Raw genomic sequence first — 16678 nt, 5'->3', positions numbered from 1 at the left:
CTTGGTCACCAATACATTCACTTTGATTTGGCCATGACTGACTCAGCGACATGGATAATTGGCTGATGACCTGAACCCCTGCAGGTTGCCTATGAAAATATCCCAAAGGACATATTATTCATCACTGTATAGAGAGGCTTACAGTAATTGCCCAAAACATCACAACAAGCGTACAGTACCTGTCTGTTATGAGACACCATAGGTGGGCGCAGTAGGGGTCATGAAGACACGGATGATATGAGTAAAGCGAGTGCGTGTGAGTGTGTGCGCATGCGTATTTGTGCTAATATTGTATGTGTGAGAGGAAGGGTGTGCGAAAGGAGAAGCATCAGAATTTGTATGTGTGTGTGTGTGTGTGTGTGTGTGTGTGTGTGTGCGTGTGTGTGTTCGTTGGGTGGGGGCCGTGCATAATATATACACCCCCTGCTTCCTATCAGTAGCTCTCTGGCCACCCAATCACAGCTGTCAGTGTCCAGTCAGTGACATAATGAAGCTAAAAGGAACAATCTCTGTTGAAATGGATATACCCAACCGCTCTATCTGCCTATCTGTGGATTATGGAAAAGAATTTAGTGGTGCCCTTCAGGAACTTTACTGTACCTTTGGTCGACTGCACGGTACGTTGGATGCCCTTTTTGTGGTGATAATGTCACTGAAGCCATTCTGCTTTTGAATGTTTTGTCATCCGTATTTCTAAGTATGAAATGTGTTGTATTCTAAAGTATGTATTCTAAGTAGGTTTTGAGAATTTGTTGACTTACACAAAGAGCACCTCATTTCGACAATATAGAAATGTGTTTTTGTCATTTTGTCATTGTAACAATGGACTGTGGGTCCATTTTTGCACTCTCGTGGATCAGTACTTCTGAACTGCACTGTGGCTATTAGTGATGGGGAAGCAAGGCAGCAAGAAAGGAATGAATGAAGTATACTGACAGGATGCAGAGCAGGTGTTTCCCCCTAACCCAATCTGCCAAACCCCAAAACCTGCACCTGTGCTTGATAGCTCCCTGCATGATAGAGATCTGTGGTGGTGGGGGGGGGAATGAATCATTTTGTTCCTGTTGGAGGCAATATCTCTTCCAATCAAACAGCACTTTGTTGTCAGATCCGCTTCATTTGTCTTGTAAACTGGGCTTACTAAAGTGGCCCTAGGCATGGGCTGAACTGTAGTATCATCCACTCCGTAAACTAAAATCCAGAGTGTTCATTTTTTACTGTGATAATATGTATCCGTGTAAGGGTCCATTTTTACACCCGTCCCTCATCAGAGTTACTCAGGATTTTGCAGTGAAAGCATATAACCCATTCTGACCTGAGATCAGATTCATGCGAGGTTTCCACTGGACACACACTGGTCTGATTAACCCATTCTGACCTGAGATCAGATTATAAAAATGTCAGTCGTTCTTCGATTTTTCAAAAAATAGCAGACCTACAAGCTCGTAGCGCGCCACTCGGTGGCGCGCTATGAGCTTGTAAATCTGCTATTTTTCAATAGCTAAAGCATAACATGATGCCAACACCAAAACGGGTTCCCATACAGAATGGGATAAGCAGCGGTGACGAGTCACAGAGCAGTGCAGTGTTGAGGCCTTTTGTCTGCTGTCACTTTGAGACATATATATATTGCATGTGATTCCACTGCACGATGCAAAATAATCTGAAATGCAGTATACAACTAGTACGAGCTATTCCATGTTCTGAATTAAGAGCGTGCAAATCCCTCGGGTGTGGTGGTGAGCTTGCCTCAGAACATGAGGCAAACAGATTGCTTAATTTTTAATTGCGTGTTGCAACATATTTATGTGTGGTAAGTAAAGATACTCAATTAATTGTGCCAAAATTGTTGTTTGGCTTATATTTCTAGGGTAATCCCTTTTGGCGTTAATTAAACGATCATTGCCTTGCACTAGATAGAAATATTCTTTAGACCGAAGTGAGTCATTTGAATGTAATGGAATTCATTCAGCAGTTATTTCAACCATAGTCTCTCGAGTCTCGAGACAGACTGATGACTCGCATGTAAATTCAAAGGGAAAAAGGGCGCTGTTTTTCCTTTACTTCTTGCCGATGGGTTCTCAGATTGTTTCAACCATTATGTACCAGGTCTTATTACTTAACTTAAGACCTGGAGGCTTGGTCAATGCTCTTTGGCCACTCAGAATAGCCAAATGGCATTGATCACGCCTCCAGGTCTTAAGCTAAGTAATAAGACCTGGTACTTAAGACACGCAAATACAGTCCGACTCCCATCTGTTTTTTTTTCTCTAGAGCCATTTGTATGAAGTGACTTTCCAAACTCTTCAACACTGTATCGGTTTTGGGTGCCTTGTCTCTAGTTGAAAGATTGCATCTAGTCACAGCCAGTCACTATAACCACTAACCCTAACCCCCACAGAGCTGGGAAAAGGACACGTGAACATGTCAAGCTATGTGTTTAATTTGAAATGGATTCTATAGCCATTGCCAAAATAGTGCAGTGTTTATGATGCCAATCACTATGGTTGTTTTTGCAACATGCTTTAGTACCCTGATGTGGAGAAAGTTAAATAAAAAAACCTGATACTTTACTGACAAATATGGCATCGTTGTTTCTAATTGACCCCCCCATCCCCAACCCCCATAATAATGTATGAGGCTGTGTGAATGAAAATTTAGAAACAAAGATTTTTTTTTAAATAATAATCTAAAAGCAAAGGAATTACCTCCCCGAGCAAACACAAGCTGCTCTTGTGTACAATTAAGTGAAGACAGTAGTCGCTGTGAAAATATGCTGAAAACTTTTCCCTGCAGGCATTTGGCAGGACAAAACCACAAATTATGGTACCACAGTGAGATGGCATTATGAGCCTTCACTGTGTGGTCCATTACACCATGGACCCTTACTCCTTCCCTGCTGATCCCCTCCCTGTCCCTCCCGCTGCCCCCTCTGCTGGGGGTGGCAGGCATATAGTTGACCCTGGTTAAAATTCAACTGACCCAACAATAAGATTCAGTTAGACTTTTCCCTTAATGAACTGGTCATGAATCAAGAGTGGAAGTGAATGCTGAAGGCTTTGAAAGGAGACGTCTGAATGAATTAATAATATACATTTAAACTGCAGACTTCTTTTTTGTTATTTGAGAATATCTCTTTTCGCCTAGATACTTTTTTATTAATACAGATAATACAAATAAAAGTTAGAGGGAAAGTGCACATTAAGCATTTCTGTAAAAAATGCTATTTTAGTCAGAGATCCCATTGTGGTGTGAGCGTTTTTTGTCTTTTCCTTTTCCTTGGATACAGTGTAAATTAATATTACCCAGGTTCAATGGAATTGTCTTAATTTCTTTTTCTCTTTCTTTTGTATTGTATTGTGTTGTATTGTATTGTATTATCTTTGGTTTGGTAGTGTAGTGTATTGTATTTTTTTCCCTTGTCTCAGTCATTCCTTTGTGCCTAAACTGGAAAAAACAATAAAACTATATATGCTATATTTTAGCCATCTTGGCACATTTTCAACTGTAGTCCCTGAGCAGGTATGCTGAAGGCTACACAATTACACTGAAACGGGAACAGCAGTAGCACATTTCATAACATAACACTTAAAAATAAAATCCAAAACAATTCAGTGAATTCATTCAGACATCAATCTACAGACGTCGGAGGTGCTCTCCCTACTCTTCTATTGAGAGCTTTAGTACCAGCCTGTCAGGTATGACGCAATACTGGTTGGCAATAAGTAGCCCTGCCTGAAGCTCATAAAGTGCAATATCTCCCCTAAAGGCAAATGGGGATTCCATCTTGACTAAACTGGGAAACCCAGGGTACGAATCATGGGCAGTGAATCGTCTGGATTATGGTTTTGCTCTCACTGTCCAAAGGCAGCTCCTCCTCATATGTAGGTATTTTACAGCCAGATTATCAGTTGTTTTCCGAAAGTCATTTCCCCTTGTTTTAATTACAAAAAGAATGAATCAGATTATTACCTCATCCATTACCACCATTGCCCCTATACCAACCTCCTGTTATAGCCTATATAGTTACGTCTTTGTGAGGGGACGTGTATTTGACTGAGACAGCCTTGTGTGAAAGCCTAAGGAAAAGGATTGCTGGGTTTCTGCCCTCCTTCCAATGTCGATGGACCATGGCGGCAACACGCAACACCATAGGTCAGGATCTCTCTGGTTGCTACCAGCATCAGTTGACATGGTCTATGGATAATGGTTATTTTCCTTTCTGAGGAGGCGTAGGCAAATGTTCAGTGACGTAGATGAAAAGATAAGTCAAAGATTTCATGGCTGTTTGCCCAAACCTAGGTAACTGAGACGATGAAGTGAATGCTTGATGCTGGCTGCCACCGGTATACCACTGGAGATGTGATATGATATTGGATGTGTTTGTCTCTGCAATGATTGTCATATTTTGCAAACAATGCTACAGTGTGGCTTGTTTCATGCTCTGTTGGCGCAGCCAAACCTGACAACTTGTTTGTAGTTTAGTCTTAAAATAGAAACATCCTCAGTTCTGGAGGTACTTTTACTTTTACTGAAGTATTTGCATTTTTCCAAAATACTGTCCATTACATCTCAGAGCCAAATGTTGTATACTTTTTGATTATTATCGCAAAACATGCATAAGCAATTTAAGTCCCATGTTGTTCTTAATAATACCACTACTTTCGTACCTTCACCCAAATAGCGTTTTGAATAGGCCTACATTTATTTGTAACAGAATTAGGCCTACTACATTATGGTATTGCTGTAGGCGACTATTGCTACTTTTACGTAAAGCCAAGGGATAATTCACTTATAAAATTAATAATAAAATAAACATCCCCCTTGTGCATTAGAAGGACATTCTGTCTGTCTGCCCCTTTCTCTCTGTGTGTGTGTGTGTGTGTGTGTGTGTGAGTGTGAGAGAGTCTGTCTGTCTGTCTGTCTGTCTGTCTGTCTGTCTGTCTGTCTGTCTGTCTGTCTCTCGCTCTCTCTCTCTCTCTCTCTCTCTCGACTCCTGCCCATAGAGGGCGGTAGCGTCTGAGCAGATGATCACGGAAGTACCACTGAACGTCTGACGTGTCAAATGATCGGCTCCGTCTTATGAGCTAATTTAGAACTTCCTGTCTGAGAGCTAGCTAATTTAAGACATCCGGTTGCCTTCAGAATAAAATAAGGATATTTAATTCGTTATTTAAATAATTATTACATTACATTATTAGTATTATTATTACATTACAGTTATTGTAAAGACACACATTATGTTTCTGTGTAAAAATAAGTAATTAAATAACATAAAAAAGTTATCTAAATGGATAAATGCTATTCACTGGAGTGCATGGACTTTATAAAGTGGACACTGGACAAAAGACGGCTCCGCGAGGCAAATATCTGGACATACCCACGCGTTCGGGAAGATGTCCTCTACCACCCCACAGTCTCCGCTAAGCGGGAGAGGTGTAAAATTCACAGCAGCAGAGCTTCTACTGGGGTCAATGCAAAAAAATGTACCATTTCCGGACCTAGAATGGACACTGGACAAAGAGGCCTCCGCGAGGCAACTATCTGGACATACCCACGCGTCCGGGGAGATGTCCTCTACCACCCCACAGTCTCCGCTAAGCGGGAGAGGTGTAAAATTCAGAGCAGCAGACCTTCTATTGGGGTCAACACTCAAAAAATTACCGTTTCCGGACCCAGACTGGACACTGGACAAAAGACGGCTCCGCGAGGCAACTATCTGGACATACCCACGCGTCCGGGGAGATGTCCTCTACCACACCCCACTCTCCGCTAAGCGGGAGAGGTGTAAAATTCACAGCAGCAGAGCTTCTACTGGGGTCAATGCAAAGAAATGTACCGTTTCCGGACCCAGAATGGACACTGGACAAAAGACGGCTCCGCGAGGCAACTATCTGGACATACCCACGCGTTCGGGGGGATGTCCTCTACCACCCCACAGTCTCCGCTAAGCGGGAGAGGTGTAAAATTCACAGCTGGAGCCCTTCTACTGGGGTCAATGCAAAGAAATGTACCGTTTCCGGACCCAGAATGGACACTGGACAAAAGACGGCTCCGCGAGGCAACTATCTGGACATACCCACGCGTTCGGGGAGATGTCCTCTACCACCCCACAGTCTCCGCTAAGCGGGAGAGGTGTAAAATTCACAGCTGGAGCCCTTCTACTGGGGTCAATGCAAAGAAATGTACCGTTTCCGGACCCAGAATGGACACTGGACAAAAGACGGCTCCGCGAGGCAACTATCTGGACATACCCACGCGTTCGGGGAGATGTCCTCTACCACCCCACAGTCTCCGCTAAGCGGGAGAGGTGTAAAATTCACAGCTGGAGCCCTTCTACTGGGGTCAATGCAAAGAAATGTACCGTTTCCGGACCCAGAATGGACACTGGACAAAAGACGGCTCCGCGAGGCAACTATCTGGACATACCCACGTGTTCAGGGAGATGTCCTGTACCACACCCCAGTCTTCGCTAAGCGGGAGAGGTGTAAAATTCACAGCTGGAGCCCTTCTACTGGGGTCAATGCAAAGAAATGTACCGTTTCCGGACCCAGAATGGACACTGGACAAAAGACGGCTCCGCGAGGCAACTATCTGGACATACCCACGCGTTCGGGGAGATGTCCTCTACCACCCCACAGTCTCCGCTAAGCAGGAGAGGTGTAAAATTCACAGCTGGAGCCCTTCTACTGGGGTCAATGCTCAAAATGGCTCTGCAAAAAGTGTACTAAGTATACTTATAGTTTACTTTTATATACTCAACAGATATATACTTAAGACTAGTATACTTTAAGTCTACTTGTGTATATACTCAACAGATATATACTTAAGAGTAATATACTTAGTGTACTTGGCTCATACTGGAAAAAGTATAAAGACAAGTCTATGTATACTAATTAGATTACCATGTACTATAATTCTAAGGCCTATACTTATACTTCCTGAGGCAACATAGTATATGACTAAATATATAGCTTGATCCAAGTATAAGGTAAGTATGGCGGCACATTGTGTAGTCGCATTGTGCCACAGTTTCACTCCTGCTTCACTAAAACATATAACCTTAAGGGGACTAACTTTAATAACTTGAATGAATCTGTGCTTCTAATATATCTACCTCTCAATTTGTCCTTTGTGTGATGTATGTTGCCAGTGTAAGCTATATGAAATATGCCGTCTTCGAATGAAGACAACTGGCTTTATAGGCTGCACATGAACACTGCTGGTTTGATTTAAATGTGATTCATCTACACTAGTGCTGTCTTCCTCAACTCCAACAACTGGCTTTATAGGCTGCACATGAACACTGCTATTCTTTTCAGTATATAAAATCCCCTGTGTCAATGGCTCATGATTGCAAGTAGTGGATAAACACGCATAATTGAGTTTGTCTGGACTAGGTGAAACTCCCAGACAGTCCATATGAAACCAGGCTCCACAGAGGTCACATGCAATCATAGCTTTATTTCGGTCATTTGGCGCTTGGCAAATGCAATAGACAGCCCTTTTACTTGGCATGACCCATTCATTAGCATCTAGTGGATGTTTGGCACACCGTCTGTTCACACGCATTTTCATGGGTGTAGCATCGCCAATAACTGGACATTCACTAATTCCATCCACATCCTCTATGTGTAGGCTGTTACCAATATCAACTGAACAAGCACTTGCAACATGAGCAGTTACCAGTATGAGCCAAGTACACTAAGTATATTACTCTTAAGTATATATCTGTTGAGTATATACTTGCAACATGAGCAGTTACCAGTATGAGCCAAGTACACTAAGTATATTACTCTTAAGTATATATCTGTTGAGTATATACACAAGTAGACTTAAAGTATACTAGTCTTAAGTATATATCTGTTGAGTATATAAAAGTAAACTATAAGTATACTTTGAGTTGATGAATTAAATGAACTTACTATAATTTCATAATACAAAATCCTTTTCTCTGTTAGTTTAGTCTTAATGATCCCCCCTGTGGCATCCCATGATGATTGTCAGACATGGCTTGCTTGATTTTCTAACGACAGCGGTAGAAAAGTAGTGATTAACAAAACGGATTATACAATATGGATTAGATTCCTTGACTTTGCTGGCAAACAGCTCTTGCCATTCATACATCTTAAAATATTTATTTCCTTTGACTCTTAAGGAGTTTACAGTGTCCCATTCTGAAGACTTCAAAGTAAAGGTAGTAGGTTCAATGGCACTGTGTTTGAAGGGTCCTAATAGAAGGTCTGCTGCTGTGAATTTTACACCTCTCCCGCTTAGCGGAGACTGTGGGGTGGTAGAGGACATCTCCCCGGACGCGTGGGTATGTCCAGATAGTTGCCTCGCGGAGCCGTCTTTTGTCCAGTGTCCAGTCTGGGTCCGGAAACGGTACATTTCTTTGCATTGACCCCAGTAGAAGCTCTGCTGCTGTGAATTTTACACCTCTCCCGCTTAGCGGAGACTGTGGGGTGGTAGAGGACATCTCCCCGGACGCGTGGGTATGTCCAGATAGTTGCCTCGCGGAGGCCTCTTTGTCCAGTGTCCATTCTGGGTCTGGAAACGGCACTTTTTTGAGTGTTGACCCCAATAGAAGGTCTGCTGCTCTGAATTTTACACCTCTCCCGCTTAGCGGAGAGTGGGGTGTGGTAGAGGACATCTCCCCGGACGCGTGGGTATGTCCAGATAGTTGCCTCGCGGAGCCGTCTTTTGTCCAGTGTCCAGTCTGGGTCCGGAAACGGTACATTTCTTTGCATTGACCCCAGTAGAAGCTCTGCTGCTGTGAATTTTACACCTCTCCCGCTTAGCGGAGACTGTGGGGTGGTAGAGGACATCTCCCCGGACGCGTGGGTATGTCCAGATAGTTGCCTCGCGGAGGCCTCTTTGTCCAGTGTCCATTCTGGGTCTGGAAACGGCACTTTTTTGAGTGTTGACCCCAATAGAAGGTCTGCTGCTCTGAATTTTACACCTCTCCCGCTTAGCGGAGACTGTGGGGTGGTAGAGGACATCTCCCCGGACGCGTGGGTATGTCCAGATAGTTGCCTCGCGGAGGCCTCTTTGTCCAGTGTCCATTCTGGGTCTGGAAACGGCACTTTTTTGAGTGTTGACCCCAATAGAAGGTCTGCTGCTCTGAATTTTACACCTCTCCCGCTTAGCGGAGAGTGGGGTGTGGTAGAGGACATCTCCCCGGACGCGTGGGTATGTCCAGATAGTTGCCTCGCGGAGGTTTCTTTGTCCAGTGTCCATTCTGGGTCTGGAAACGGCACTTTTTTGAGTGTTGACCCCAATAGAAGGTCTGCTGCTCTGAATTTTACACCTCTCCCGCTTAGCGGAGAGTGGGGTGTGGTAGAGGACATCTCCCCGGACGCGTGGGTATGTCCAGATAGTTGCCTCGCGGAGCCGTCTTTTGTCCAGTGTCCAGTCTGGGTCCGGAAACGGTACATTTCTTTGCATTGACCCCAGTAGAAGCTCTGCTGCTGTGAATTTTACACCTCTCCCGCTTAGCGGAGACTGTGGGGTGGTAGAGGACATCTCCCCGGACGCGTGGGTATGTCCAGATAGTTGCCTCGCGGAGGCCTCTTTGTCCAGTGTCCATTCTGGGTCTGGAAACGGCACTTTTTTGAGTGTTGACCCCAATAGAAGGTCTGCTGCTCTGAATTTTACACCTCTCCCGCTTAGCGGAGACTGTGGGGTGGTAGAGGACATCTCCCCGGACGCGTGGGTATGTCCAGATAGTTGCCTCGCGGAGGCCTCTTTGTCCAGTGTCCATTCTGGGTCTGGAAACGGCACTTTTTTGAGTGTTGACCCCAATAGAAGGTCTGCTGCTCTGAATTTTACACCTCTCCCGGTTAGCGGAGACTGTGGGGTGGTAGAGGACATCTCCCCGGACGCGTGGGTATGTCCAGATAGTTGCCTCGCGGAGCCGTCTTTTGTCCAGTGTCCACTTTATAAAGTCCATGCACTCCAGTGAATAGCATTTATCCATTTAGATAACTTTATTATTATTATTATTATTATTTAATTACTTGTTTTTACAGAGAAACATAATGTGTGTCTTATAGCATCAATTAAATGCTTAATTTGTAGTTCTAATGTGCAAATTAAACTTTTTTTCAATGCTCTAGAGGGTACTCTTATTTTGAAGAGATCGTCCACCGCAAGTCTTAAATTAGCTCACTAGATTAGCTCACTAGACAGTGCCCAAATGATCGCCATTTTCTTGAGGAAGGAAACGCCTAGAAGGAAAAGAAACGATAACAACTTTGTAAGAGAACATTATTTTAACCTTATTTATTGATTTAGCTACGCGTTGAGGTGTCAAACTCAATGTACCGCTTGTGTAAATAAAAGTAATTTTTGGTGGCATTACTGGTGAAGCCTAGACTCTAAATAAATCACTATATTAGTATATTTGTATAAGAGCTAACGCTAGCATAGCTGGTGGATGAGACAGACAGACAGACAGACCGGATTGTTTTCATGTGTGAACATATAATAATATAATGCTATTGAAAGTGCATAAAGTGGCCGTATTCTGATGTTTGATTACTGTATTATTCTATTAATTAATGGTCCGTCATTAGGAAGAACTCTTTACCACTTAAACGTTTATCAAGCTGGGTAGCCTTAGCATTAGCTTTGCTGTGTGTGGATCACTGTTCAGCCACTGACCTTATTTATGGTTCTAAATGTCACTGTATGTCCACTGTCCAGTGTTGATGGACGTAAAGAAAAATGTTATATCAGAAACGTCACGTGCATTTCAATTCAAGGACCCTCTTTTGATAACGACCCCGATTCGATGTAGCCCAACATTTAGACTCGTAGATGTATTTATCGATTCTGACATGAAAATGTCAGAATCGACAAATGGGTACATGATCTACGAGAGTCAAAAATTTGGGCTAGATTTGATATTTATTTTTTTTATCTCTGGAACCCCGATCTACAGACTAAATAAAACCCTTTGTTAATTTAACTCTGTGTACAAATGGAACCAAATGGACCCATACGGGTGTGTCATTTAACCCACGTTGAGTCTCTGATAGCCATGGTTCACATGACGCTCGTACTTCACGACTGTCATGAATGATAATCATGAGGAGTCATGTTTCAGGGCTAAGTCTCTGAGTGTTTTGACCACTACCCTATTCAAACCCCATACAGTTAAATATCGTAAATACCTTGCATGTCCAACTGTTACTTTTCAAGAAATGGAAAAATGTGTTGCAATAGATCTAAACGTGTTATTAGTTAGTCACACGCTCTTTTTAAATATGAAATATTTATAAAATCCACACACCAGTGCACACTGCACACCACCTTTGAAACTTATTATTATTTCAGAAATGGCAAAAATAGCTGATCTACAATTAAGGTCACAAACGAGTTGCATCGCTTGTAGATTGGCTATTTTTGCTAAAACAGCCATAGAGTAAGACAGAGTTACACAAACTCTGTTCACTTCATGGGGCCAGTCCAATGGCGGTTCTTCTACATAGACTTCTATTGGTTTGTCCCCATTTGAAGGCTTCAAATAGGGACAACCGGACGTTTACGGAATGCATTGGAGTCTATGGGCTCGCACGTGTACATGAACCACGTGACCGGGCTGTTTTCTGCCCCCTCAATGGTAAAAACAAAAAAGTTGAAAAATGGAGAAGGTTTCTGCACAACATCTACGATATAAATGTCTGCCCACACTCCTTGCATGGCTCCCTTTATTGAAACGGCACCTCTGCTTTCTTTTTCATTGCAGGTTTCTACCAAAGTTGTCTCCGATCAGTTTCCACCATGGGGAATATTTTTGCAAGCCTTTTTAAAATGCTCGCTAAGAAAGAGATGAGGATCCTCATGGTGGGCCTGGACGCTGCTGGAAAGACAACGATTCTGTACAAACTCAAACTGGGAGAGATTGTGACTACGATTCCCACAATAGGTACATTGATCAATGCAAAGTAGAGAAACTAGGAGGACAGAATTATTTGATTTATATCAATCAAACGGATATCTTGGGTCGTAGTGTTGTTGTTCTGTAACATCTTTATTTCTCTGCAATGATTTGAATGTTTATGGTTGTTAGGCATGATATGCAGATTGCAGAGATTTGTCAAGCTTGTCATATGTTATAAGAATATTGAGCAGCATATTGCAATGCTTTGCAGGCTTTAATGTGGAGACGGTAGAGTACAAGAACATCAGCTTCACCGTGTGGGATGTTGGTGGTCAAGACAAAATTCGACCGTTGTGGCGTCACTACTTCCAGAACACACAGGGTAAGTTTCTGTATTGTAGTGACCACTGTAGTGTTAGGCAGTTGTTTATTAGATGAGACATATATCACAGCGTTGTATGCGAATAGCTACATGTTCACACCCCTACATGTTTTCTTCTCCATGTGTTCTTTGCTCGCAGGTCTCATCTTTGTCGTGGACAGCAATGACAGAGAGCGAGTAAACGAGGCCCGTGAGGAGCTGATGAGGATGTTGGCAGAGGACGAGCTACGGGAAGCAGTGCTATTAGTGTTTGCTAACAAACAGGTAAGTCATATTTCCTCATGTACTGTAAATCTTTCACTGTGTACAAAGGGAAATCCCCTTAACTAATGTTTTTCTTTTTTTGGAGTGGCTCTTCACATACAGCCTATTGGTTTATTAACTGGGTGATGACACCCATTTGGTTCTGACCTATTTAAGGGTTCCATGTAACTTGAGAAAGCCTGGACGGGCAAAACGTTGTTTGGTTAAAATAAAGAGGACGGGGAGGAAAGGAAAGGAAAGGTACTATGTTTACCCAGGGTATCTGGACTAAGCTCAAGAACTTGTTTACAGCCAGGCCCTGCTCATAGAACATTTCATGGTAGAGGTTCAATGCCTTGTCCAAGGGCACTTCAGCGGTGGTACTTTTAACGTGCCGGTCCGGGGATACGAACTAGCGGCCGTCCGATATCAAGACCGCTCCGCAAACCGTTCGGCCACTGCTGCCCCAAACATACATGTATCGTGTGCGGACATTCCCTTTTTTCTTAATTTGATAATTTTTGGATCCAGCACCGTATTTAAACACTGTGGGGATCATGTACATATCTTATTAAATGTTTGTACAAAGGGCAATCCTGATCATGTTTTGTTCATATTTATATTCTTAGGATCTTCCAAATGCTATGAATGCTGCGGAAATCACGGACAAACTGGCACTTCACTCCCTCCGCCATAGAAACTGGTACATCCAGGCAACCTGTGCCACCAGTGGCGACGGTCTCTATGAAGGACTGGATTGGTTGTCCAATCAGCTCAAAAACGCAAAATAATCACTCACTGTCCTCAAATATTACCCACTATTTTCCCTTGCTCTCTACTCATCTGATGTTGCAAATTGAGCTACTTTGTCCAAAAAAAAGTACTGGAAGCTGCTCTCACTTCATCTCTAATTACAACACAAATATAGGCCCAGGTGTAATCTGCTCTTGTAAAGCTGTCAGGTTTCTTATTTAATGTAAATAGACATTTTGGTCATTGGGCAGCTTATTGCACACAACACCTAACATGGTTACTTCTCTTGGTGGCCTTGGGCAGTCATGTGCAGTGTATGAGAAAGGGAGGCAAATAATTTAACTGTACCAGCTAACACGGGCCCTAGACCTCATTGTAAACTGACAGCTTCCTTATGTCAGCTTGTATGTAAACTGGTGATTTGTACTGTAAAAGGAGTGTTTTACTTTTGGGGCACAAATTATGAATTTATTATGACTCTATTTACATAACACTCATGCACTACTTGCAAATACTATATGGTTACGTTTAAATGATACCAGTATCAGGCCCCCAAAATACCATTAGCAAACACTGGCATTAACTTGTCATACTATCTGTACTGTGAGATTAGTCAGATTGATCTGATTCAAGAACTCCTGTGAACACTTACCAGCTTTTGTTATACAGTATGTCAGTCAGTGGTTAGCTTGAATTGAGAAATTCTGCCATGTTTTCTCATCTACCTGCTTTACGATTTACAGAGAGGCTGTCTGTACAGGCAGTATTACATTTTTGTGTTCATATGACAGTGTCTCAGGTTAATCGTGTTATGCCTTTGCAATATACCCGCATTAGCAAAGAAGATGCATGATGTGGTCTATTGGTCTTGTCGGACATGCAAATGATTGTCGTCATGGGACTTGCTAAGTGATTGTTTACATCATTAGGCTGCACAAGAACTCTTATTACCCCACTGTTTGTGTTGGAGAACATTTAAAACTGTGGACATGTGACATTTTAACTGCCCTATACTGTAACCTAATGTATGTACTGTGTGGTGCAATTGTAACAAGCAGTTGCAGGCTGTGATGTCCTTGTGTCCTTACAATAGGCTCCATAAAAACATGCCTTTTTATTGAAAACTGACTAATGCAATCCATGTGGAAGAAGGTATTTTGATGGCAATACCAATTCAGTTTTGACCTATATGTTGAGCATAGTGCTAGTATTCATAGTTTTGTTGCACATGTCCTTGGGCCGATACAGAAGCCATACCTCTGCCTTCTAATCCAAGACACATGTTGCCTCTTTGTTGTATTTTTATTTTTCAAAGCTTTTTATTTCAAGGTGTGTGGGTGTTACTTCACTCTACTGCTCTGAAAATGTCTTAGTGATGCATTCAACACTTTTTTTGATTGATAACTGCCTATATGTTTGTTGAAAACTGTACGTTAATCTCTTAGCCGACTTTGTCTAAGCATTTTTATGTCAAGTACCTTAGCCTTTGTTTTGTGAGAAGCACTGTAATTAAAGCGATTGGATTTAACCGTTTAGCATTTTTGATTTTCATTTGTTATATTGTATGCAATAAAATGTATTTGTGAAACTAATGTCCTCACTTTGTAAAGCATCTACAACTAGGCTTAAACCTTTTGATATCTAACCCATTAGAACCGGGAAAGCATCTGTCATTTTAGATTTATAGCGCTATACAAAATATATATAATGTATTTAAACTGAAGGCCTATAACCTTTATGACAAATACAAGCTCAGAAGAATGTCTCATGGTGTGCCGTTTGCTTTGCACTGCATATTCACGAATTTTGAAATTCGGAAATGCCACTAGGTTGGTTGAACAATCTTTCTACATTGCAATTCCTATCATTACATTCACTGGGAGTCTGGGACTCTCACCCTGTGACCCAAAATGAGGGCACTGTATTTGTGTTAGGAGTGGTAAATGTGGATCATTCAGCCTGGGTGTTGTCTGGTATAAGCATGCACAGGCGCCAACACTGGAGGTGGGGTTGGGGGTGCAATTGGGGAGCAATCTAGGACAACGTTCTTTAAGGTTAATTAGGCTGCTATGGTTAACGCAGCCAAGCCTATAAAACATGGTGGAAGAGTATGGTGGTCGTGGAAAGGGAGGGGGAAAGATTCTTGGGTCCCTTACAGGGTGGCTTTGTCTGCTCTTCTCTCCTGCTGGTCCATCGGCCCTGGTTTGTGTGTGGCGGTCCTAACAGTACTCGGCCATATAAAAGGACCAGCTTGGTTTTTTGCACTCTTCTTTGTGAATGCCTTGCTCTTTTTTAGTGCACCCCCAGGTGCCAGCCTGCCGAACGCCCTCTTTCAGACCATTTCAAGGCAAATGCAAACACTACACTCTATTATGACGAGTGGAGTGCATTCCAACGGTATCTCACCAGCCAGGGAGCCTAACCTAGAACGGGGAGGGACAAAGGACCACTGGCTTGATAGAGAAAAGAAAAAAAGGGACCAGGAGCTGCTGTGGTGTGAGAGGCACAGTGGGATGGATGAGAGGTGCTAGGATGGAAACCATCAGGGAACATCTGTGAGGATTTTCAACAGATGGCAAAAAGAGAACCGTTGTGCAGGAGTCCATATAGCTAAAGGGCTCGTATGCAACGGTTATAAACGCATGACACCTGAATCAATACTGACAGTGTCTTTTTGGTGTGCTAGTCAGAGGCTTATGATCTACTCCAGGGATACTCAAATAGATTTACCTGTGGGCCACATTACAAAAATGGCAAGGGGCCAGGGGCCAGTAGATAAAATTACGACATTAATGATACTTGATAACTTCTCTCTTTCAATTGCTTTATTTTCGCAAAATGTATCAAAGTACAATGTGCATGCACACAATGTAAATAAATAAATGTGTTACATTTTCTTGCATAAACACAAAGAGCTGTTTCCATAACTGCACAAATTATTGCACATAACATGAGTAGCTCTTCGCCTGCCTGCCTGTCTGTCTGTCTGTCCATGAGTAGTTATTTGTCTGTCTGTCAATGAGTAGCTGTCTTACTGTCTGCCTGTCTATGAGTAGCTGTCTGCCTGCCTGTCTATGAGTAGCTGTCTGTCTGCCTGCCTGTCCAATTGTCCATGAGTAGCTGTCTGTCTGCCTGTCTGAGTAGCTGTCTGCCTGCCTGCCTAATTGTCCATGAGTAGCTGTCTGTCTGCCTGTCTATGAGTAGCTGTCTGCCTGCCTAATTGTCCATGAGTAGCTGTCTGTCTGCCTGTCTATGAGTAGCTGTCTGCCTTCCTGCCTGTCCAATTGTCCATGAGTAGCTGTCTGTCTGTCTATGAGTAGCTGTCTGCCTTCCTGCCTGTCCAATTGTCCATGAGTAGCTGTCTGCCTGCCTGTCCAATTCTCCATGAGTAGCTGTCTGTCTGCCTGTCTATG

General features: G+C 42.9%; 1 protein-coding gene and 1 long non-coding RNA gene across 2 annotated transcripts in view; both read left to right on the top strand.

The window, feature by feature from the left end:
• Positions 1-16678, top strand: part of LOC308325602 — a 276903-nt gene that overhangs the window by 241708 nt on the left and 18517 nt on the right. The gene's annotated exons all lie outside the window — the stretch shown is intronic.
• Positions 10192-14853, top strand: arf1 (ADP-ribosylation factor 1). Its single transcript, XM_080779286.1, has 5 exons — positions 10192-10258; positions 11753-11932; positions 12159-12269; positions 12409-12533; positions 13142-14853. Exons 2-5 carry the CDS (start codon positions 11788-11790, stop codon positions 13301-13303), a joined length of 543 nt encoding a protein of 180 aa, XP_080635412.1. The 5' UTR covers positions 10192-10258; positions 11753-11787; the 3' UTR covers positions 13304-14853.

The sequence above is a fragment of the Protomyctophum bolini genome, assembly GCF_963924005.1.
Source record: "Protomyctophum bolini genome assembly, chromosome: 12".
In the NCBI taxonomy this organism is placed as follows: Eukaryota; Metazoa; Chordata; class Actinopteri; order Myctophiformes; family Myctophidae; genus Protomyctophum; species Protomyctophum bolini.
The sequence above is the reverse complement of the archived record's forward strand: the minus strand, read 5'-3'. Positions and strand labels throughout refer to the sequence as shown.